This window comes from Trematomus bernacchii, unplaced genomic scaffold (genome assembly GCF_902827165.1).
Source record: "Trematomus bernacchii unplaced genomic scaffold, fTreBer1.1, whole genome shotgun sequence".
NCBI classification, from domain to species: Eukaryota; Metazoa; Chordata; class Actinopteri; order Perciformes; family Nototheniidae; genus Trematomus; species Trematomus bernacchii.
Genome location: NW_022987720.1, coordinates 21,754,170 through 21,777,599, shown reverse-complemented (window position 1 = coordinate 21,777,599; position 23,430 = coordinate 21,754,170). Strand labels below are relative to the sequence as shown.

The window sequence follows — 23,430 nt, the reverse complement described above, 5'->3', positions numbered from 1 at the left end:
TTAATTAGTCTCATTATTGGATAAACCAAATCAAATTTGGTTCACTACTTATTTGTCCGAAAGAGTTGTGAAAAAGCCCTTATTTTCTAGGTATGATTCACCGCCATTTGTGTTAGTGTTTCTTGAAATAACTCGAAAGATAAACTAAGTTTCAGTACAGATAACTAGGCTCTCTACACATGTGGAAATAAGAAAGGTTCCTTTTTGGACGAGTCAGATATGTCAAAGAGCAACCATTATAAAATCAGCAGAGGCGAGTAGAGCATGCATCCCATTTGTATGCTCCCAATGGTGCTTAAAAGGCAAATGAACTCAGACCAAGACAACCATTTCCAAATAAAGACATCTTTGAAGAGTGCTTTAAAAGGTTGTGTTGTGTTGTATAAATCACTTCACATTTTGAAGCTGGCTTTTGTTTTTCGAAAATAATCATAGTATTCTCAACAAAAGGCAACGCTTTAAATCAGAAACAGTGTACAGAGAGCCAAATATGCAGCGCATGACGTCATTGAAAGACAAGCTCTTTCTCTTTTGGCAGAGTTGGAGGCAGCTGATTACTTTGGGCTGGGCAGACTTCCAGTCAGAGAGCCTGTCTCGGATTTTAATGTCTGCTATCTCACTGTACAAAAACAACATTCAGCTCCACATGTTGAGACACTCGGGGGAAACTGGAAAGATAATCAGTAGCGTTGTTTATATGTCTGCATTTTTATACATTTTGCTTTCCTATGTTCATTTACATTTACTGCAATATCCACTAGATGTTATGTTGATACAAAAGGCATTAAGGCACAGCAAATTCATATCAATCTTTATTGTATTTAGAAATCCACGCATCAAATCTTTTTTATTATTTTTTCCTTTACCATTTACAACAGGGAGGAATGGGGGACAAGCTAGACGTCATGCCTTTCCCAGCAGGCGCGATGCACTACAGGGTGGGCTGAAATGGAAGAGGGGGACAGAGATACATAAAGTGCTTTTGTCAACAGTTTTCTTGTTTTAATAGAAAAAAGGATCAAAACAAAAGGTTCAAGGGTGGAGGGAGAGGACGCGGGGGTCCATGGACGTGACAGCGTGAGTGCGTGAGAAGTAGGGAAGAAGTTGACAGGTTGATGAGGAGGAAGAGAGTGGTGGGGGGTATTTATCTTTAAAAAAAAAAAAAAGCGTTCGAATAAAAAACAAAAACAAACAAGTGGTCTCAACCCAGGATGAGGCTGGACTTGCCACCGGGGGGGTTTCTCCGGCCGCCTGCTGCAGCGATGGGCCCCCCCGACGGGGCGGCAGGCTCTGTCGTCTCCTTCTGCTCCTCCTGCTCCACCTCGTTTTCGGGACACTCTGCAGGCGCTACAGAGACACATTTATTCAAAACATGTACGTGATATTCAATGAAGGCCATCACAGAGTGTTTGTAGATGACTGTACATTTTTTATAATAACACGCCATGTTTATCTGCTAAAACTTAGCCTGGAAGCTAATTGGATTACATTGCACAAGAAGTAAGAACAAATAAATAAACATTTTCAGGGTGAAACTAAGTAAAACATTAAAGAAAATATGTACTGCCTGCATTTTCTTTTTTTGACTAAATCTTACAACAGATAATATTGACAAATATCATACACCTAAAATTGTACCACAATATTTTTGGTAATACTATAGCGAACATGAAGGGAAAACACAGCATTAACAAATACATTTTAAAATCACTTGAGCCTCAATTCTCACTCCTTTCTTGTTTCCAATTAACATGTTCATTTCACCCCGATGTATTGCTACTTATCACAGTATAATTTCATGAGTCATATTTTAAGCTTTCCTCTCACAGCTGAACTAAATACGTATTAATCAAGATCATTACCACCCTTTCTGAGCTAAGTGATCTCATAGAAATGGACCTCTGACCTGCGCCTTAGAGCTTGCCAGGTACTGATAGGTAACGAGCGGCAGTCTTGGTAAATGAACAAACTCAAACTCAATGAAACTGCAGTGCATATTTGTGCCACATCGTTTAAATCTTGCTCTGGGTCTGCCTGCCCTCCTGTCTGTGCGCTAACCTTTCTTCAAAAGGAATGTGAAGAAACCGGCTAGTTACACTGTATATAAACCTATTGAAGTCCTCAATATCTTTCATTTTTAATGTACACTTCAAAGTACACACGCACAATCAGATTCAAAGCAGGGCCGATAAGTGAGCTTTTATTTCTTAATGTTGTGGTCAAACCCTTCCATTATCTGAGCAGCTGCCACTCTCTCTCAGACATGCACCTGGAGCTTAATAAAAAGCTTTTCATACTAAGTGAAGGCTGCCATCACAGAACAGCTGCCTGACTACAGACCATCACGCCATCATGACAGGGAGAAACCAAGATCAAAGAGATCATGTGATGTTGACTTAGAAAGGGAGAACATGTGTACTGTCTCTTTAAAAAGACTCGGTGTGTTGCATGCAGGGAGATTGAAATGATCTGATCTGATGTACCGTGGAGCTATTCACTGGGTAATCAGAGTCATGCTCTGCTCTTTAGGCATAGACAGAGACTTAGTCTCTTGAACAGCTCAAGAGTTCAGGATACTTACCATCATTTGCTGGTTCTTGGCCATTCTCACCCTATAAGGAAAAGACAAAGATATTTAATATTCTGAACCAAAGTGATGTTTTCAGCTGTATATATAAAAAGGCCTTACTGTATTCTGTATCTGAATCCGATTAAGTGTCGTTATCTAAACCACAAAGCCAGAAGAGTACATAATGTAAAGAAATATAATTATTTTAAAGCACCACCAACGATGTGGTTGTTAAAACAGAAGCTTTTGTGCCACCTGCAGATACCAACGATTATGATACTACGACCGTTGAGAAATGATAGGGTTCAAACGGCTTTCAAAAATACTATGCATTAATATTACTTCCTGCTTTCTCTGTGTTTATTATTATTCAACCAACATCAGTCTTGATCATAACTAGCAGATAAGCCCTTTACAAATTGTAACCCTTTAAATGCAAGTCTGTGTACATAATTTAATTGTTGTTTTGTAATAAAAAAACACTATAAAATTGATTATTTTCTGTATACTAAATGCGAGGGTTTTTTCCATTTGTATTCAGTCTTGGATATGTCAATGATGCATTGCTTCAAACCCCATTTATTTCTAAATAGAAAAGCTACATTTGGTGAAAATGTACACCGGATATTATATTACATTATATTATTTATACTGTATGCTGTAATGGCCAAATAAAACATACAACCAAACTGTATGTATATGCCTCAACACAGCCGAAATGATTGGAACATGCAAAAAGTCCCCAGTGAGGCAGAAGAGTTAACACGGGGATTACATATGTCAGTTCAAAATATTGATCCGACAACATCCTGGGTCAGTTTCAAATAGATGGATTAAGTCACCCATCCCCCAATGCCTTTTCAACTAAACAGAATTATTGTTAATCTATGACTATGTGCTTTTCAGCCCCCATCCAGGCTGCGGCTTTGTTTTGGAAACAGCGCCTGTGAGACTCAGTCTGAAGTACCTCTCGTCTCTCTTTCCAGACCATGGCCGCCCCGGAGTTGTGGATGGTGGTCAGTTCAGGATCAAGGTTCTTGGGGAAGAGAAGGGGCTGCGGGCACCGCCTCAGAGGGGCGGAGGGCTCCCCACACAGGGTCCCTGCTGCTGCCCCGGCTGGGAAGAGACAGACAGATTAGAACAGCAAACCACCAAGCGGAGTTTAATAGGCAGATTAATAGCCCAATATCACAAACCACAAATCTGTCTCAGTGGGCTTTACAATCTGCAGATAAAACCCTCCATCTTGATAACACAAACTTAGAAACACAGTCTTTATACACTAGCTGTAATTCCTCTTTTTTTATTATGATTGTTTTATTTCAGGCCAATGGATTACATTCAAAAGGTAGACAGGAAAAAAGAGGAGTGACAAATCATGAGTCAGGCTTCAAAGCAGCATACCATATGGACACTAATCCAATTATCCCCAAAGCCAACCCAGAAACCAAATGTTTTTAACTCACGAGGTTAACATGCTTACCAAAAGACTCATCTTCTCAGATTTGACAAAACATCAGCTTTTTAAAAAGGGAATTTGACCAAAATAACATGAGACTAAATCAGTGAGAACCAACAGGAAACATCACCAAAGCTGCTTGGGCGTCTGCAACAGACACAGAAACACAGTGGAACACTTCCAGGCAGACAACATGAAAGCCAAAACTCACATAACTGAACCAGAAAGAGCATTACATCCAGTGTTTGGCCCACTGTGGGGAACTGAAGCCACACAAGGTGAAAGCCCGGCTGGAGCCCAGAGGGCAGGGAGGGGACAGACTGTCTTTGTCATGAGCAGAACAACTGCTGCTGTAGAAGCGTAGGAGTGGCCATTAGGAGTGGCCATTGTTGTTAATGGAGTGAAGTGAATCAGCAGTATGGAGAGCTTCGATCACTCCACAAGAGCTCCTTCATCACTGGCTCCACATCAATTAACTGGACAGTCATTCTAATAAAACCTGCTTCATGGACTGATGCATTATGTTCTCATCACTTCAACATAAAGCTTTCTTCTTAATCTTATATGTCTCCTGGGTGCATGCGTGAGATAAATGTATGATAACAGCGAGTTCACTGGGTGACAGGCTGCAAGGCAGGAACTGCACTGATGCTGCTGCTGGCATCCCAGCATCCTCTCTGATTACAGAGTGATCCTCATGTGGTCAGGAGCCGAGGGCGCTTCAACACACCAACAGCTCTGCTATCTGAAAACTAAATCTGATGAACAACCTGCCAAAGACTCTGGCTGAAGAAAAATAGGCTTATGTGTCCGCTTAACAAAAGCTTCCATTATACATTTTTTTGTTAAGAACAATTTCTCCATTAAAATATTATTACTTCATCCAGATCACAAAAAACACTTTTGAGACAAATGTGGAGATATTAATTTATAAGGGTCCACTGCTCAGTTTTGAAGGTTCCCTGAATATATGTATATGCATTTCATCTTTGCAAGATGACAGAAGACATGTGGTCTTTCCAAAACTAATGTCACTCAAACTGTGACCAGTTTTTGTTAAATATACTTCTTATAGAAGACGCTATAGGCTCTTATTGGTCTATGAAAGACTTCAATGATCTTGAATAGCGTGTGGCCCAGCGGTCTTTAGCCGTGTTCTCACAGGACGGTATGGCTCTACTCAACTCGCCCTTTTTTAGGTTTAACCATTCGAAAATGTTTTGGAAAATACATTGCACCTGCTACTTTTGTTTTAGTATCATATCAGCTGAGGTTTCCAAGCCAGCCGAGACAATCCTACCAATCCTAAAAGGTGGAGTCAAAACCGTGCAGACCACTGATTGGTCAGAAAATGTTTTCCCTTTACAGATACGGGAAATCCTGCACAAGAACGGAATTCTTATACAGCAAACTACCATCCACAGCGATTGTATTTATTCACATTTCCAACTCTAATTTCAGAAAATGGTAAATGCAAAAAAAGTATCCCGACACCAAGGTTGCACTATGTATAATTAAAAAAAAAATGGATATATAATTTTTTTTTCAAATCAAATATTTGCCATTTTTAAAGTAAAACAAAAAATCAAAATAACCTTCTATTCTTGGACAACATATACAAATTCAAGAACTTTCAATGACCCATGTCTAGTTTCAAACTCACAAACTTTCAAGGATTTCAAGGATTTTGGGGAACCATGCTATGGGAAGGCTCCCCTGAACTTGACCCAAGTGAAACAATGAGAGCAGGAAAAGGTTTTACTGCCCCCAGCTGCTGTCCATAAAGGTCGGAGTAATGATTTTAGGGTAAATTCTTCATTGTCCACACATCCAGAAAATGAGCTACAGCATGTAAACTGTTTCCCACAAAGTGTCCAGTGTGAAAGCATGTGATCCCCGGCTCGTGAGTAACTTCATGGCTTCCAGCTCAAACGAGTCCTGCTGCTGTAGGGCTTCTTCCTCTTTAAGAACATTATTAAATCTTTAAACCCTAATCGAATAATAACTTACTTGTTACCAATTCCCATCCTTCATTACAAGCAATAATATATAATGCATAATAAAGAGTGAATCACATTTGCCTAAAAGTAATACCTGGATTATTATGATAAACATAAGTGTCAGCACAATATTGTCAGAAATGTTTTATTCAAGCCTCTGTGGCTGAACGTTTGCAGTGACCTTGACAACTCGAAGCCATTCACAGGTCTCGTACTGCTGGATCTGCCTTCCTCTCCTCATGTACTCAAAATAAAACCTCCCTTGTGTCTATAAAAGGCCACACGTTTCTCCATTTAACACATTTTTAAACTGACCTATTTCTTTCCATTAAGGGCTGATGCTCATCCACATCTAACAAAGCCTAGTTTCAAATTACACTTATCCCAGTACTCCAGTTCTTTCTGGCTATTACACTTGTGGGATGTGCTTTCTGACAGCCTAAATGGAAAGACACTTAATAACACTGCAATTTGTATCTTTTCCACGCTCGAGTAAGAAGAATTAAGACCGTGGCGCTTTCTGCTTACTTTAAAGTTCTGGTGGTCTACTTTTACAAGATTGAACTTGTCCACACAGAAGTGCGTATACACCCTCACAATGTTAATGTTACCTAATAACTCAAACCCTATTGTTTGTATTTCTTTGGCTCTGGTTTTCTCACACGGAAAATTCATTAAGATATGTTAGAGTGATGTATTACTGGGTGGATTGTTCCTCCGATGAGCATGGAGGTCCTCAGGCTCTGCAAAGATGTTGGAGACCACTTTGCGGGGGGTTGAGTCTTCGTCTGCGCCAAAGGAGATGCTGGAGGCCCCGCCCGGCGGTCGTAGTACCCTAAAGGAGCAACAAATGATGGATTATAATTTAATTGATATCCTGCTTCCATGCTACCATCCCCCACTATGTATGCAAACACAAGGCCTTCCCGTCACATGCCACTGATCAGCTGCACAGTGCAAAATCAATAATCAAATATAACATGAGGACGCCTCAAGCTACGAACAGCCTTCTTCCTACTCCACCCCATACCACACACTCACTACAACACACTGGCTACCAGCAAGGTCTCCGCTCTGTAAGCCCCGGCTGTCAGCCTGTCAGACAGACAGCCACAATCTCTGCCCTGCAGCTGACTCCAGTCGCATATAATCAAAGAGTGAGCTGGCTAGCTGCTGCCTCTCCTCGGCACAGATTCCTTTGCTGTGACACACTGTGGCTTGGTGTCAGTTCCTGGTAGCATTGTTATACCATTGATAAATTAGTAAATGAAATGTAATGCGCCTCTTGGGTCAATATTAAACAATAGAGGTGAAAAGTGTGCAGCTAATACAGGTCACCTAATATATAGACCGTTCTAGAACAATATAGAAACCTGCATGCAGACTAATGCTTGGTAAACAAATGCTTTTCCACCGACATTCCTTTCTCCACAAGCTACACAAAAGGAACACGATAATGAGGAGGGAAAGCCTTTTTCCTTGCTGTGTTGAAGGACAGTTGGGGTGGACCACAAATACTGGTGTGTTTGCAGAGCCCCTGTCGGACCCCTCCCTCTTTTTCCAGCAAACTCTCCTCTCAGAGTCCCTGAAGCCACCAGCTGCACACAGGGCAGCTGTCTAAGGGCCAGGCAGGCAGATGGGGTACAAATAACAAGTCAGCTCTCTCGAAGGAAAGCTACAAAAGAAAGTACATGAGGACAAGCCACACCGCATGGACTGCATTGGCGTAGATTTTCTTAATCAATTCTTGTGTCCACACTAGTGCTCGTCACACTTGGCTGTGACAGTAATGCCTAAACCAGACTTCACCTCCCGGCCAGAGAGGATGAGCTCATGCTTTCCACATGGATTGCGATGGCGAAAAGCTTTTGCCTGGCAGCAGACCCCACCCTAGTGTGAAACTGCAAATAAAATCAATGAAATGGCATAAATGTTTAGAGGTTGGGGGGGGCAGCTTCAGGCTAAGGGAGTAGGGCAGATCTCCACAGTCAAAGATGGCCTGTCTGATAGGGCAGGGTGGGAGGCTTTTGATGGCCTACTAAGAATTTAGCCTCATTTTGCTCAAGGAGCTGCTGTACGGATCCCTTTGGTCAGCCAGCATCACAAATGAACATCAACTCGTAAAAACGGCTTAAAAAAGGAGCAAAAGCGAGGAGCCAAGGAAAGATTTACAGGCTTAGCTTGCGCAAAGCCCCCACCCAAGTCTCCGCATCATCCGAAAACAGCATGCGCCTTCAAAACGCTTAATGACTGACCGAGATCTGACAAGCTCTCTATATGAAAACGCTGATAGCTCTCATTTTTTTGTCCTACATGTCCTTAATTGACGACCCATTTCTGAGGCAGCATTACATGTAAGGCTTTTTCTCTGCATTGTTTTTACCGCAAAGGGCCCGGAAGGCATCCAGACGAGACGCATCACTTACTGGGAAGCTATGACTGCATGCTTGGAGGATGAGTGGCCCTCTTAAAAAGGTGTTTCACCAGGAATAAAAAGATTTAACAGATGATGTTTGTAAACCAAAGACAACAGCTTAGACATGCGTGTTGAAACTAGGCCTACAAATGGATATTAGCTTCTCTAAACTTCCATTTTATAACCAACAATGAGCCATATCCCCTTTAATGACATATGCAGACCCATGTCTCGTCTAGGATTCTTCCTGCAATCAATCTCATATCTGGACCGCTGAGATGTACATTTCCTCCTCTATTGGAGAAAATACTACAAATCGAGACGGGAAAAATATTAGATATGGTAAAATTAGCTACTTCAGACAACAGCACATTTAGACATTACCGCATGACAAGAGATGTGTCTTGAGCAACAAAAAAAGTTATTTTGAGGTCGACCACAGCCAGTAAAGCAGACAGGCTAACCTTAGGTAGCTTTCATGATTCTTCTCGAAAAATTAAATACAGAAAACACCCCTTATTGTACTCCGTGTTCCTTTCTTTTCTTTCTTAAACTCGCACGCCTCATTATCGATGTACTACTAATCCCAGCCATGCTACAGCCTAACTCACGTAGTGTGGCTAACGCCTGTGTGGTGAATCAGTCCCCAAATAAGATTAACTTAATTAGCAAGACTATGACAGTTTAGCTAAACCCAACCACTAGCGGGCTAACGTTGGGTAGCAGGCTGCCCGTTGGGAAGAACAGAGGCGTTTGCTAGCAGAGAGGCTGGCCCGCATCACACTTCTTTTGTTCCTCGGTGAAAGGTTTTCAGCTTGTTTTTACCTGGAACTGCTTTTAGAACCAGGCTCCATTCCTTTAAAAGTGGTTGTCGTAGTCATCTTTATGGATAAATGTCGACGCCTCGGCGGTTTACAAAGAGTGAATGACAAGAAACTAATAAAAAACAGTCCAGTCCTCCTCCTTCCCCGCAGAGCTGCGACGGGATGTAGACTCCACCCGACACTGACAAATCATAACGAAGAACAGATCCACTGGTTCTGCGGTGCCAGCCCACCAGACCCAGCCCACCAGCGTTCGACCCGCGCTGATTGGTAACAACATCATAGAACTCGTCTCTGATTGGACAGCACATCATCAAACTCGTCTCTGATTGGACTGAACCTCAGCCTCTCTTGTTGGTGGCAGGTCTTTGCTTCAGACAGCTGAGACCACATCCCTGAGGCCTTTTTTTCATGCTATCTAATCTATTAGCATTGATCATGACAACCTGCAAAATGTTTTAAAACTGCAGTGTAAGGTGTACAAAATAGATGATTTTTGAGGTGAAGATTATGGGGACTAACCTTTAGTCATAAATAAATAGTCCAGCTATTCAGTGTGAGCTGTGTCACTCTGCCCTAAGGACGTTTTCAATTTATTTAATGAAATAACCCTACCATATTTTTCCCCAAAACTAAAAAAAGTATTTGAAACAAACTAAATAAATTAGAAAATGTATTTGAACTTAATCTCATACATCTGTAAATACGTTCAATAGTTGTCCGATATCTTTCAAATCCATTATCTCTTGTGTTATTTTTGACACAACCAAGACTTTAGAAGGGTAAAAATAGGCTTAATCAAGTTATTCCATGGGACATGCATGAGGTGGTGCTCTGTATACATTTTAAATGTTTCAAAGGGTTCTTGGTAAAAAAAAAACTCTTAATTATGCAACAAAATTATGATCTGGTCTTGCAGTTAAACACAAAAAAAGACAAGACGTTTGGAAAAAGACAATATTTTTATTTTGACAGGCTTATTATTAGAGAATACAGATGTTTATTTCACTGAGAACTTCTTAAGGCTTCCCAAAATGTGAATATTGGCCTAGTCAAACGATTAATCAAACATTTTTCTACACATTCACTACAAAAAAAAAAAAAAAAAAATCAAATAGTTTTTCTCAGATAACAGAAACCAAATGAAAATGCAGCCCCATTCCCAAAACTGGGTGCACTGTCCCCCAAGTGATAGCCAGTCCCAAAGTAGTACATGTTTGAGAACAGATTTCCTGGAGACTAACCAAGCCTAGCCCAACAACATTTAATAAAAAAAGTCAGTTGTATTTCGTCTCATTCTGTCTGCTGCCTTGCGAGAGGACGTCCTTAACATTGTCCACAACACAGCATGAACAAACAAGACCTGGGTGTGGTTTATGTACATAAACAGACATGTAGCAAGGGCAAGTTTGAAAATACTATACAACAGTTTTGTGTAGCAGAAAGGACAACTTCTTCTGCATGGAAATCTGTTGAGACAACGGGACAAGTGTCAAAGAAGCAGTCGCTGTGTCTCGCAGGCGGGGAAGCTTGGTTGTGTTGAAAAGGAAAATGGTGAACAATGCAGTGGATTAAATGAGGCCTCCCGTCTGTTGTTGAAACACGTCAATTGTATCTTCATCTTCCATTTCCAACTGTTAAGAGAAAAAGTTTTATAAACATGAGTCATGACTTTGATTAGCCTAAATTTGGGTGCAACCTCTTTCCCACACAATATACTATACTGGCTGCAGGCATGATGTGCTTTTGTACACTAACCCTGAAGCAGGACACTGGTTACCTCGACAAAAGGCCAATGAGATTATTCTATTGGGTTTTGGAATTATTCAAAAAACAAGAAAATATATTCTGTGGTTAACCATCATTAATTATACTTACAGCAGGTTTTTTTTCAGCAAGCTATTATACAAAATAACTTTCACTGACCTTATAGGAAACCAGAAGCGCAAACATGCTAACTAATATCCGTGTTTTTCAACGCTGAGAATATTCTATGTAAAAACTTAAATGTGTTGTTTGCATAGGCAAAATGGTACCATCGCAGTGAAAATGAAACATTGTTTTAGGCTTTGATAACCATAGTGTGCAGACTGCAGAGCAAGGCTTCCACATCATTTTAATAAAATGCCATAACATAGAAGTTGTGTCTCCTCAACACAAGTTGGAGAACACAGCAACTCAAATTAAGTTTGGTGTGTTCTGAAAGCCTGAGGCATCTAGATGCTTTCCATGTCAGTGTATCCGCAAAAATGACAACACAAAGATCTGGTGTGTGTCGGCTTTCAGCCTACAGACATTCCTACAACATACTGCTCACTGGGGGGTGATCTCATGCCCATTTAACTTTTTAAACTGTTTACATTTCCATCCATTTATGAATATTTCCAAAAGAATGTCTGAGATGTGCATATTTGCTTGATAAGGATGGCACAAATGCATGCAACCCGTGCTGGGTTTTGACACATGGAAGCGTCTGAAGCATGTTCAAGCAGACATGCTACACTAATTGTCTCAAGGCTTCACACTTACCTGCGATGGTGTGTCTGTCTCATTTATTGGCTGGCCATCAAATCTGAACCTGATTTGCCTCATGGACAGTCCCTGGAAACCAAACAAGGAAACACAAGAGAGGAGAGCAGACAAGATCATTAAATAACAGTCATATATCATTAATACAAAAATAAAAAGGGGCATTTTTTTTTAAATTAACAAAAATGAATCACATAAAAGTTGAGTTCTTAAAGTTGTTTAATGTATAATTGCTTGAAGCATGTGTTTCCTTGTTTAAGGTAAGCCTGCTGTAGTTTCAAAGTAGTAGAACAATATTGAGCTATACAATCTTTTTCAGTGAAACACAAATAAAGAAATAATGAAAAACATCTGGTTCTCATCGTAGTTTTGAAAATGAGCTGCATGACTAACATGTCTCTTTTGCTTTGCTGGCAGTAGAAGGAATGGACATCATTGAGTTTCCAGAGAGCTGAACCCTCATTTGACTTTCAGATAAAGAGGATTGTCAGACTTTGCATTGCTTTTGATATTCTATTTACTTTTCAGATGCTTCAGAATATGAAAGTTATCCAACCCTAAGGATTGTTTTTGGAGCCATGCAATCAGAGTTGCAATCAAGATTACAGAACAATTTTAGGAACCGAACTGGCACTCATCCCAACTGTTAATTAGAACAAGTCAGCATTCCTGCATATGATTACAGCAAGTACGGTGGTGAAGGACAACTTCAAATGATGATAACTGCTGATGGAAAAGATGAAGCAACTTTTGTGATTAACATGGAGTTACAGACAGACAGGTAGATAAGGACATTTGGTTGGGGGGGCGATGAGAGAAAGGTGAAGCCTTAGGCTGTGTTCAGTTATTGAGGGAAGATGTGCATCAAAGAGACACAGAGCAGACCTGGATCATTGCTCATAAACAAAAACCAATAACTCTTTCAGAAAAAAAAACCGACTAGAAACATTACCATGAGGAATCCCGTTTTAGTGAGAACCATCTGGCTTTTATTTTAGGTATGACCTTTAACCACACAGCATAGTCGCTATAGATGCGGTATATGATCTGTCTCATGGACACAACCTCGATTCGATGGACACTATTAAGTATCCTGTATAACAATAGCTCTTTCACTGTATGAATGAGTGATACGTGTGAAAAGGCTGAACATAAATAACTCTTATCTTAGCTTTTTTTGTATTTAAACAAGATTAAACATCTGCATACATCAATGATGTTGCTTTGATAAGTCTTAACAATGGCCAAAAAAATTGCATTTCATAATATGGAAAACAGATATTTACATATCTAATATTGGCTGCATTATATTTAGCTGTGCCAGTCACAGTTCCCCAGGTTTGTGCATACTGAATAGTACACTTAAATGGTAGGCAGCCAGCGAAAAAGGCCAATTAGGAGAGAGCAGGAGTTATGTCAAGAATTTGCAGGAGGGACTGTATCATTTACCCAACACATTGTTCCAAAAATCCACACGAGAGGATGTATTACATGAAGTAGGTGTGAATATTAGTCCAGGTGCTACAGCTTTTCACCTCAAAAGGATTACAATTCCAAGGGGGACAGTTTCTACACATTACAGACAATGCAGTATTAAAACAAGAGCTCAGTTAAAAAGTAATTCGGAGGAACTCAAACCTTATCTAAGATATAACATTGGCTTTTTAATTAAGTGGTGTTTAAAATACCCACCGTTTATGCTTAACAGCCTAATTATAAAGGACAAAAACGGACTGGATAGTAGATAATCGACTCCTGGAATATTTTTCTTTATGACGGATACTAAGCTAAACATGTGAGGGTAATTATATCAAAGCTATCTTTATAAGGATCAGAGACTTAAATTACCAAATGGCAGTGTACAAAAGAGAGAAATCCTTCTTCTTTACGAATACAGTATAACAGAAAAGGATAGGCTATAGTGCTGTACGAGGTGAAAATTACAACGCACTAATTTGTGACCACTGGTTTAGGAAATAAATCTTTAACATCATCCTGAACAGCTATTGTTTTCTGTGCTATTATTGTGTCATGCCCACCTGTCGATCACAGTAGGCCTTCATGAGTTTGATGAGCGGTGTGTGTCTTTTGATCTTGAACTGCACTATAGAGCCATCCTGACCTGCCACCTTCAGGTTTATGTGTTCGTTGCTCTCTGTCTTCACTGCTTCCTGAGGGATAAAGTCAGATAAAATAAACAATTAACACAGCCATGGAGTAAACAACAGCTGATTAATCAGACAATCAACAAAAATAATGATTTCACTATGTAATTAAGATCAGAATATTTACATTTTTCAAGAACTCTTGTCTCTCTTGTGATCAGCAACTGTCATCATTGTTTGCATTTAACAAATGAGTATCTGATTAATAAAATAAGATGAAGCCTCCAATGTTAACTGGTTAAATGAAAACAGGTGCTTACTTCAGAGTGGCTGAATGAGTAATGCCCAATTTTATGAAGAATTATTTCATTTTTTTCTTTCATTTACTGAGGCAAATGTTCCCTTTGTTTACATTTTGTCTCAATCAGTTGCCCACAGGCTAATATAAGTATTGATATATCAAGAAATAAATAATGTGCATCAGTTGTAATGGCATAACGCTGTAACACTGCTACAAACTTTCTGCCATTTGCACCCATAGGATTTACATTATGAGCCACTCAATCTCTCTCATCACACGCACACACACACACACACACACACAGACAGATGACACCAGCTGGTCGGCTGTGTGTGATCAAGCAGAAAGAGAAATGCGCGCCTCTGGATGCGCGTTCACAAACCTTCCGGTCTATCAAAGTAGGTACAGCTGATAGTTGAATTTTAGCTCACAACTTTACTAAGGTAAAACAGAACATGTGAAAAATGTCCCCTTTTTTCTATTAGCACCTATGCCACATATCTAGTAAAATATTTTTGGAAAAATGTAAAAAACACTTACCTTTGGTTTTTCATCAGCCATGGTCACTCTTTTGGCGCTTCTCTACGCTGCCACACAAAGAATACGGGTACGCGCACGTGCTCGTTTCCGGTTAAAATATTCGAATGGAACGTGCGCGGTCACGAGCAAGTGCGCGTCCACAGCCCCGGGCTCCGAATGGCTAACGGTGATCACATGGGTGAATGCGCGGTCTGGCCATGGGCGGGAGAGTCTCAATGCGCGTTACAGGGATACTCAGCACCACGTGCACGCGCACAGCGATGTTTTTCTTTTTGTTGTGAGGTTTGTTGGTTCAGTTATCCCACAACATGCACCCCACCACCACACTGACCTCTCATTAGCTCATTATGGTTCATTCATCATCATCATAAAGGACATTATACTGGGAATGTTGTATTTGCACATTTCCCCGTCTTTTTAACCCTATAAATCAGTGGCCATCTTGTTTTTTTTACTGTCTGGTGATGAAGATGCACCAAACTATATAAAATACATATCTTTACATAAAACAGACCTATATAGTTGCACAAAATCAAATCAAAAATCGTGTTTGTGACAGAACACGGAGGATGTATCTGTATGTTTGTTCGTGAATAACAAAAAAGAACCAAAACGACACCACAAGCAGAAAACACAGCAGATGGAAAAACAGGCAGGAGGAAGGCCACCTCTGCCGTGACGTCATATCACTTGCGTCTGGGGGCTTTCGTATGAATGACTGAGGCGCGTAAGCAGCACGGCACCTGTAGTTCATGGCGTGGAGTGTTTATAGCTGAATAGTTTCGTTATTTACATTTCATTGGGTCGATAATATTGTTCCCTGATGGAGGAGTTGGACGTTGAGCCGGCCATCACCGTAAGTTTCTGCACGAGCTCAGTCTTCTCTCTTTTCTTCCACATGATAGCAATGCTACCAAGCTAACTGTATCGCAACAACATTACTAAACGTCTGATCTAGATTATTGGGATATGATATAATGAATACAAAAAGCCCACAACGTGTGTCAGGTCATTAAAGATTATTACAATAAATACATACCTCTTAAAACTGTGGAACAAGGTCTCAAAGAAGCAAGAGTATGAAGATGACAGTGATAGAAAGCTAGTTAGTTATTAGATAACATAAGAAAACATTTTATGTACTTTACTAAAGCATTTCTACTTTCTGTTACTTTCTACTTCCTTACCATCACATTTCAGAAGAAACTGTTTGTACTGCATTTATCTGACAGCTGTAGTTACAAGTTGCTTTCCATTCATATTAGCTAAACAAAATATAATCATACAAAATATATAATGCCTGTGCTAGCCTAATGTCCAACTGTCCAACGATAAAGAATCATGCATTGGAGAGGAATTTCATGTTTAAAAAAACCAAGAACAAAACACAGTTTAAGTTCTTATTTAATTTGTTGATCACCTGTTTCAGTCTAAAGACTTTGTCTCCCCTTTTAAAATACAGAATATTCCTGCAGCCAGTGATGGGAAGCACTTGGGATTTGCCTGGGGTCCAGGTGATATCCTTGTGTACGAGACCCTTTACAAAGCATCACCAGGTATGTGTAGACACTAAGACAAGCCTGTCTGTATGTTTCCTCTCTCTCTTACCTAATATCACTCTGTTATTGATGGTCCACTCTGTATTTTCAGGTGCCAAAGGATCAGGCTGCTCCTTCGTCCATGAGGTCAGGAAAGATGAGGACATATATTCCCCCATTTTACGGAAACTCTTCAATGAGTCACATCACATCTTTGTTGGCCTGCAGACAATTAAAGAAGACCTCCCTAGCAAGAACAAAAAACCCCAGTAAGGCCAACTGATGGCTCCTTCCTGTGCATGTCACTGTAACGTTTCTCAACAAATTAAATCTTTGTTACGAAAGGCAGATAGACACCTGCAAAAATTATTTAATTTAATGATTTGTCTCTGTCTTCCTCCTTAGATTTGTGAGCATCAGTAAAAACTATAGATCTGTGATACGAGCCTGTATGGAGGAGCTTCAGCAAGTTGCAGGTCCGAATTTTATAATATAATACCAGCATCTTAGTCTTTAATGTAATTACTCAGGAAATATCTAATTTGCATTTCTCTCTTTTCTGCAGTTTCCACAAAAGATGCAAAAATGGCCATGCAATATGGAAATCAGGTATGTACCACTGCTGTATGTGTATCTGTGCCATAACCTGCAAATACATGACATCCTTATGTGTAAAGTAAACTAATAATGCACATACAGGATTCCATACTGGATATTGTAAATATCAATATGCCTTGAAATATATGCTCTTTGTTTTTTTCAGAAAACATCTCTTCTAATAAAAGTGTCAACAAATAAATGGAAATAAATTAATTTAGAATTAGCTACAATAAGTAAATGTTAAGGTGCAGCGGAATAAATATTCGTTTTTAATTGAAATGTTGACTAATGTTCTTTTCCCATTGACACAGTCCTAATGTCAGCTTCTGTTTGGTGTTACAGGTGTCCATTCTGTTGGCCATAGAGCTGATCTGGAATCTGGCTGAAGTGCTGTTCATTGATTCTGCTCCAGGTTAGAGTTTTTTTGGTTGTTGTATACTTAATCTAGCTTTGTAATACATTTTATAACGTGACTTTGAAAGCACCCAGACAAACAATTCACCAGTGTGTGTGTGTGTGTGTGTGTGTGTGTGTCCTCAGCTGGTTCCCTGTTGCTCCACCTACTCGACTGGGTAAGGTTACACAAGGCTGATGTGGATGAAAAGGCCAGAGAAGTGCTGCAGAGTGAGAGCCCTGCTGAGCACAAAGACTACTGGGATGTGGTAGGTGCAGAGCAAACACACACACACACATTTCTGTCTTTAGAAACCAGGCCAGTCACACGCAAACTACAGTGCTGATTTTTTTTGGTGTGAAATCTCAGTTATCAATTGTTTTGTATCTGTGCTATGCAGGTGCTGAGTTACGTGATGCAGGGCAGGTTGGAAGAATCCAGACAGATGTTAGTGAAGCAGGCCACCCTACACCCTGCCCCCAGGAACATGTACAAGCTGATGGACACTCTGCTCAGCAAGATGCCCTTCTACAATGTAAGACCCTCTTTCATTGGTTTCTGTTATGTGTAGCTTGATGGTATTCATATTAATGATTTGCTGCAAATTCATTTCTTTATTTATCAAGAAGAGGTGCACTCAACTGTTGGTTGGTTCTTTTTAATATGCCCATGTCACACCTACATGTGTAATTCAATTATGCAGAATGACACATTGATTAACAGCATTAACAAGCCATTATTTGACCAAACAATGTGCTGCTGCTTCTGACATATAATCTTTTGTATCTGTATTTTGCTCATGCAGTGGGTAAAACAAAATCCAATCTAATCGTACCTTCCTGACACATCAGCTTCACTGATTACTGATGCAAACGTACCAGTAATGTTCATACAAGACAGGCAGGAATTTAGCACAATGTATTGCTCTAAAACCAACCAATTGAACTCTCTGATAATCATCAGCCTGGAGGCAACCAGACGCTGACAGAGTATGATGTGAAGTGGAGGCACTGGCATGAGGAGGTGGACCGCTGCCTGCAGGACAATTCATTCGCCAGCAACAAACATCTGGAGATCATCTGCAAGGTCAGTGACTTCAGTCAGCTCGAGCTGCTGTCCATTTACTTCTTACATGTACAAAATATGCAAAATGACCTGAATCTGTGTTAAACTGTTGGCAACGAGATGTCCTGATTAAGGCTTAATCATTGAATGAGTCACATCGATATCACAGTTACTTCTTTTTAGTTTTAGTTTTAGTTTATTTTTGACTAAATTCTAGATCCTAGTTGGGGATGAAGACACATTGCTGGAGCACAAGGAGCTCCTGGGCACCTGGTATCACTTCCTGGTCACGAGACTACTCTTCAGCCACCCTACAGTCCAACCCACAGAGTTGCACTACTATGCACAGGTAACCTACACTAACCGCTTCAACACTCCGCTTTTATCTTCACTGTTTCTTTATTCCTGCTATTTACTGTGTGTGTGTGTGTGTGTGTGTGTGCGTGTGTTTGTGTTTGTGTGTTTGTGCAGTCCTGCATGACGATGTTTCTGGACTCGAGGAGCGTCCCTGAACCCCTGGACAACATTTTACTGGCTGCGTTTGAGTTTGACATCCACCAAGTCATCAAGGAGTGCAGGTAACATGCAGAATAATATCAATATATACATCCAAATATACAGTACATAAAAGCCAAGCGGGTTCAATCCTATAGTTTCATGTATTATCTTTCACTCTTTTCTAATGTTTCCACCACGTGTCTCTTCAGCATTGCTCTCAACAACTGGTGGTTTGTGGCCCATTTGACAGATCTGTTGGATCATTGCCATCTCCTCCAGTCTCACAATCTGCAGTAAGACTTCTACTCTGTTTGTACCTGCATATCATTTTAATCTGGAGATAAATAGATTGCACTCTTTATCCATTTAACATCTACCATTCTGGTGTGTTCAGTTTTGGATCCAACTTGCGAGAGTTTCTCCTGCTAGAATATGCTTCTGGTCTCTTCACTCATCACAGGTATGGTTATCTAAGTACTATAATTATCCTTATGGTATAGAAATAATGTTAAGTGGTGTATTTAACTACTCGGGTTAACTCAAAGTAGGCAAACATGTTCAGTCTTTATACATTAGCTTTTGGATCTGCAAATTATGATGATTATTAATGCTAACTAATTGACTCTTTAGTTTAGTCTAGAGGTTGTCAGCACTGTTGAAACACCAGACATCAGCATGGTGTTCATTTGACTTGGTTCTACAAATGTCTCAACTTAAAGGATGATTATGTGTTTGTGTTTAGTCTTTGGCAGTTGGCCGTGGATTACTTTGACCACTGCCCAGATTTAGGCCGGGTGTACCTGGAGCTGCAGATTGAGCGTGTTCCTTTAAACACGGAGCGCAAAGCCCTCAAGGTGCTCAGGATCTGCGAGCAGAGGCAAATGTCAGAGCAAGGTAGCACTTTCTTCCTCTTGTATCCACCTGTCTTTCACAAAAACCGACATTAAATGTGTTTCTGCCAATGCAGTTAGGACTTATACCTTTAACTTCCTGTCCTCATCCAGTGCGGAGCATCTGTAAGATCATGGCTATGCGAGCCCTGAAGAACAACAGGCTGGGCTCAGCTCTCTCCTGGAGCATCAGGGCCAAAGATGCTGCCTTCGCCACCCTCATCTCAGAGAGGTTAGTTTCTTTAACACCTCAATTCTTCAAGATACCATTTAAAGGCTTTTTATACTTCTTCCCCTCATCAGAGAGTTGTTTGTCTTTCCCTCTTCAACACCATGGACTCTGAACAACAAGCTTGTTGTGGGCTTTCTGGAAATTCCTAACTGTGATATCAAACACGTGCAGGGCCAGTCTTTGGCATAGGCGGCCAGCTAAAATCTCGCCTAGGGCATCAAATTGTCTAGAACCGGCCCTGAACACGTGCATGCTTTTATCCTCCGCAACTTTGTGATTAGATTCATCTTGTGGGATGATATTTCTTTGGCTGATAACACCTAAAGCGAAGAAAAAGCTGCCCTGTTTCAGTTGTGTTATGTTTGTCAGCCAGCCATTATTGGGCCGTTCTCTTGTATTCTGGAGAGACCTTTGACATAAGAGAAGTGTAAATAATTAGAAATGATTTGTTTCAGGTGTTAAATAAATTGTATTTGGCTGGTCTCTCTTTGAAAGCACTTTGTTGTGAGGTGGTTTCTAAAGTGTCTCCGTGTGTGTGTCAGGTTTCTACAGGATTATTGCGCCAGAGGGACATTCTCTGATCTGGATCTGATCGACAACTTGGGTCCAGCAATGCTGCTCAGCGACCGGCTCACTTTCCTTGGTACGAACTAGAAACACAGACACACATAAACAAACACACACACACTTCAGCATTTGCAGCACTGCTCAACTTGTGACTCACAAGTTAGATTCACACATGAAGTGAAGGGACATTCAGTCAGGGCAGATTTTCTCCTGTACAGCTTCCCTTAAACAAAATGTCTAGGACATCACATGAGACTCAGACACAGAGACATGTGTGCACACCCAGATATAAATAAAGCTATGTACCGCTTAATCCAACAGCATGTGACCGTGTGATCTACTGGAAAAACATCTGTGAAAATAGATAAACCATTTGTAAAAGAGAACAGTAAATATAAAGAAATTACTTTACCATAGATTATGATTTATAACAAAATCTATGTTTTAATAATACAAATGAATTATATTTTACAGGGGACATAATTTAAAGTTGTTCTAAGTAGGGCTGTGCGATTATGGCAAAAATCCTAATCACGATTATTTTGGTCAATAATTGATATCACGATTATTAAAAACGATTATCCATTTACTTTGAAAACATCCATTTATTGAAACAAAAATGTGAACAGTATGTTTTTAACAGTTGATTACCCTGAACTTTAAGTGTAATTCAACTGAAAAACCAAAAAAAAATTATAATTACATTTTTTTTTTTTTTAATAAAAATAATAATCGTTTTATTTCGATTACGTTGTTTTCGTAATCGTTGCAAGCCAAAATCGTAATCGAGATTAAAATACGATTAATTGCATAGCCCTAGTTCTAAGTGTTTAATTGCTGAAAAAAGCACATACACAGACAGTGATGTCTGAAACACTGCGAGAGGAGCAGAGATGAAAAAGAGATCAGTAAAAGCAGATTATATGTAAATAAGTGTGTGAACGATTCATGCAGATGTTATTAAACTGCACTTTTATACCGTATGATAACATCTACTGTTTGTCAGCATTAGCTTAGTGGTATTAAAAGTATTTGCATGAGCAGGTCAGAAAACGGTCCTGTCTTTTCACTCCTAGGGAAGTACCGTGAGTTCCACCGGCTGTACGGAGAGAAGCGCTTCGGCGAGGCGGCCAAGCTGCTCCTCTCCCTGATGACGGCCAAGATCGCCCCCCGCAGCTTCTGGATGACCCTGCTGACCGACGCCCTGCCGCTGCTGGAGCAGAAAGAGGTCAGTCGCTGTGCGCAGTAAACTGTTGATATGAATTCTTAACAATATAATCACATTGTTCCAGTTAGGATATATTACCATGTAACATTCAAATGCTAAACTGATATAAATGTTTGCCCCATTTCTATTGTTTTGTCATTTCTTTATACATATTGATCAAATATGATATTTTTTAAAGACACATACATCAGAGTCAACAAAGGGCTGCAACTTAAGGATTAGTTTCAATATGGTTGAGCTTTAATATATATATATATATATATATATTTAATATATATATATATATATATTTAATATATATATATATATATATATATATATATATATATATATATAAAAAAAACATCAGACAGTGCAAAGATATTCAGTTCACTCTGATGGAAGATAAAAAAATCCCATATTCACCATATGGACATTTCCACAGAACATTTAGCCCATTTTCCTTTGGAAACAACCCTCAACATCTATTTATTATATCTAAATAGTTGCAGATATATTGAGCCCAGTTCTGTCTTTAGTAATTCTGTTTTGGTGTATGAGATCTTTGTTCATTACTCAATTCACTTCAAAGCATGTGTGTGACTGGATAATACACTTGGGTCTTATTCTGATCATGCATTTCCAATAACTAATCTCACGATCTTAGAAATTATCATGTCTTTTTTTGGTGAAATTTCATTTAATAAAATTAAACTTGTTATATGTGGGGAAACAAATGAACAAAAGAGGAACTTCAATGATTTGAAGAAGTTGTTCAGTCTCTTGATTAAAAGGTGTCTTTGTTTGTTGAATGTTAGGTGATCTTCTCGGCCGGCCAGACCTACGAGCTGATGTTCTGTCTGGAGGAGCTCACCTCCTCTCTGAGCTCCGTGGCTCCCGCCACAGACGGGACTATGCAGGTACGCCTCTCCTCTCAGCCTTAATCCTGATCAGTGTGTACAAGAGAGACCAGCTGTTTAGTGTTGGTGTCAGCAGCTGCTTTTCTTAATAGTTGATTGGTGTCGATGTACATTTGGTGCAAAATTAAAAAGATACTAATAACTAAGCAAGTTATTAATATGTGTGCCCTCTATATGAAGTGTAAACAAATATTCCATATCTAAGACATTTAAAAAACTAAATTAACAAATGTTATAATATTTCAAAGTGTTTTGACTAGGTATTTTAATGTGAACTAAAATTGTCAAAGTTGGACTGTTCGATACTTGCCCAGACATATCTATTCCAGATTTCAAACTTTAGATGTATCAGAACAAATTGTGGCGTTCTTATCATATTAAATATGGTCTTTTGGGCACAAATGGCTTAGTGTTCATCCTTTCCACTTCAAGGTAAACTCCTACAGAACAATTAATTATTTGACTTCTAATTCACAGTCTTAACTCTGGTGCTGTAAAGTTCATTTTGTCTATATGTTAAAGACACAAGCACACTACTTAATGTGAGTGTTTTTGTCTTTTCAGGATGAAGACATCGAGCAGACCAAGGTGGAGCTCCTGAGACTCGCTCTGGCCAGGAACCTGGCCATGGCTATAGTCAAAGAGGGAACTGTGTCAACATGAATGATGCCATTTAAAAACAACTCTTATTATTCATTTTTGTATTGTATATAAAGTTTGAGTTATCAACATGTGCTCTTTGATAATAAAACCGTTTCATGATGTACATTGTTGTT

At 39.7% G+C, this 23,430-nt stretch overlaps 3 protein-coding genes across 3 annotated transcripts; 1 reads left to right on the top strand and 2 right to left on the bottom strand.

The window, feature by feature from the left end:
- Window positions 1-795: 795 nt before the first annotated feature.
- On the bottom strand, window positions 796-9,472 carry LOC117492257 (jupiter microtubule associated homolog 1-like). The gene is made up of 5 exons (XM_034142408.1): window positions 9,270-9,472; window positions 6,730-6,863; window positions 3,537-3,685; window positions 2,582-2,612; window positions 796-1,347 (listed from the first exon to the last, which is right to left on the bottom strand). Exons 1-5 carry the CDS (start codon window positions 9,323-9,325, stop codon window positions 1,202-1,204), a joined length of 516 nt encoding a protein of 171 aa, XP_033998299.1. The 5' UTR covers window positions 9,326-9,472; the 3' UTR covers window positions 796-1,201.
- A 1,068-nt stretch (window positions 9,473-10,540) lies between these two features.
- Window positions 10,541-14,852, bottom strand: LOC117492256 (small ubiquitin-related modifier 2-like). Its single transcript, XM_034142407.1, has 4 exons — window positions 14,744-14,852; window positions 13,837-13,968; window positions 11,798-11,869; window positions 10,541-10,902 (listed from the first exon to the last, which is right to left on the bottom strand). The coding sequence occupies exons 1-4, from the start codon at window positions 14,762-14,764 to the stop codon at window positions 10,840-10,842; spliced, it is 288 nt and encodes a 95-aa protein (XP_033998298.1). The 5' UTR covers window positions 14,765-14,852; the 3' UTR covers window positions 10,541-10,839.
- Window positions 14,853-15,436: 584 nt separating this feature from the next.
- On the top strand, window positions 15,437-23,420 carry nup85 (nucleoporin 85). Its single transcript, XM_034142406.1, has 19 exons — window positions 15,437-15,599; window positions 16,206-16,299; window positions 16,394-16,550; window positions 16,687-16,757; window positions 16,847-16,890; window positions 17,224-17,293; window positions 17,422-17,543; window positions 17,676-17,810; window positions 18,239-18,361; window positions 18,558-18,689; window positions 18,812-18,918; window positions 19,048-19,131; window positions 19,233-19,298; window positions 19,581-19,732; window positions 19,843-19,960; window positions 20,503-20,603; window positions 21,604-21,755; window positions 22,553-22,654; window positions 23,219-23,420. Exons 1-19 carry the CDS (start codon window positions 15,567-15,569, stop codon window positions 23,315-23,317), a joined length of 1,962 nt encoding a protein of 653 aa, XP_033998297.1. The 5' UTR covers window positions 15,437-15,566; the 3' UTR covers window positions 23,318-23,420.
- The last annotated feature ends 10 nt before the right edge of the window (window positions 23,421-23,430 follow it).

What these genes read in the sequence shown, in the direction of transcription:
- nup85 (XM_034142406.1), top strand. Translation starts at nt 15,567, where the DNA reads ATGGAGGAGTTGGACGTTGAGCCGGCCATCACC. An exon ending in GGAGCTTCAGCAAGTTGCAG is followed by an intron (nt 16,758 to 16,846) that starts GTCCGAATTTTA and finishes TCTTTTCTGCAG; the next exon opens with TTTCCACAAAAGATGCAAAA. An exon ending in AGTTGCACTACTATGCACAG is followed by an intron (nt 18,690 to 18,811) that starts GTAACCTACACT and finishes GTGTTTGTGCAG; the next exon opens with TCCTGCATGACGATGTTTCT.
- LOC117492256 (XM_034142407.1), bottom strand. Translation starts at nt 14,764, where the DNA reads ATGGCTGATGAAAAACCAAAG. An exon ending in TGGCTGATGAAAAACCAAAG is followed by an intron (nt 13,969 to 14,743) that starts GTAAGTGTTTTT and finishes TTTATCCCTCAG; the next exon opens with GAAGCAGTGAAGACAGAGAG. An exon ending in AGACAGACACACCATCGCAG is followed by an intron (nt 10,903 to 11,797) that starts GTAAGTGTGAAG and finishes TTCTCTTAACAG; the next exon opens with TTGGAAATGGAAGATGAAGA.
- LOC117492257 (XM_034142408.1), bottom strand. Translation starts at nt 9,325, where the DNA reads ATGACTACGACAACCACTTTTAAAGGAATGGAGCCTGGTTCTAAAAGC. An exon ending in GGTTCTAAAAGCAGTTCCAG is followed by an intron (nt 6,864 to 9,269) that starts GTAAAAACAAGC and finishes TTGCTCCTTTAG; the next exon opens with GGTACTACGACCGCCGGGCG. An exon ending in TCTGGAAAGAGAGACGAGAG is followed by an intron (nt 2,613 to 3,536) that starts GTACTTCAGACT and finishes TTTTCCTTATAG; the next exon opens with GGTGAGAATGGCCAAGAACC.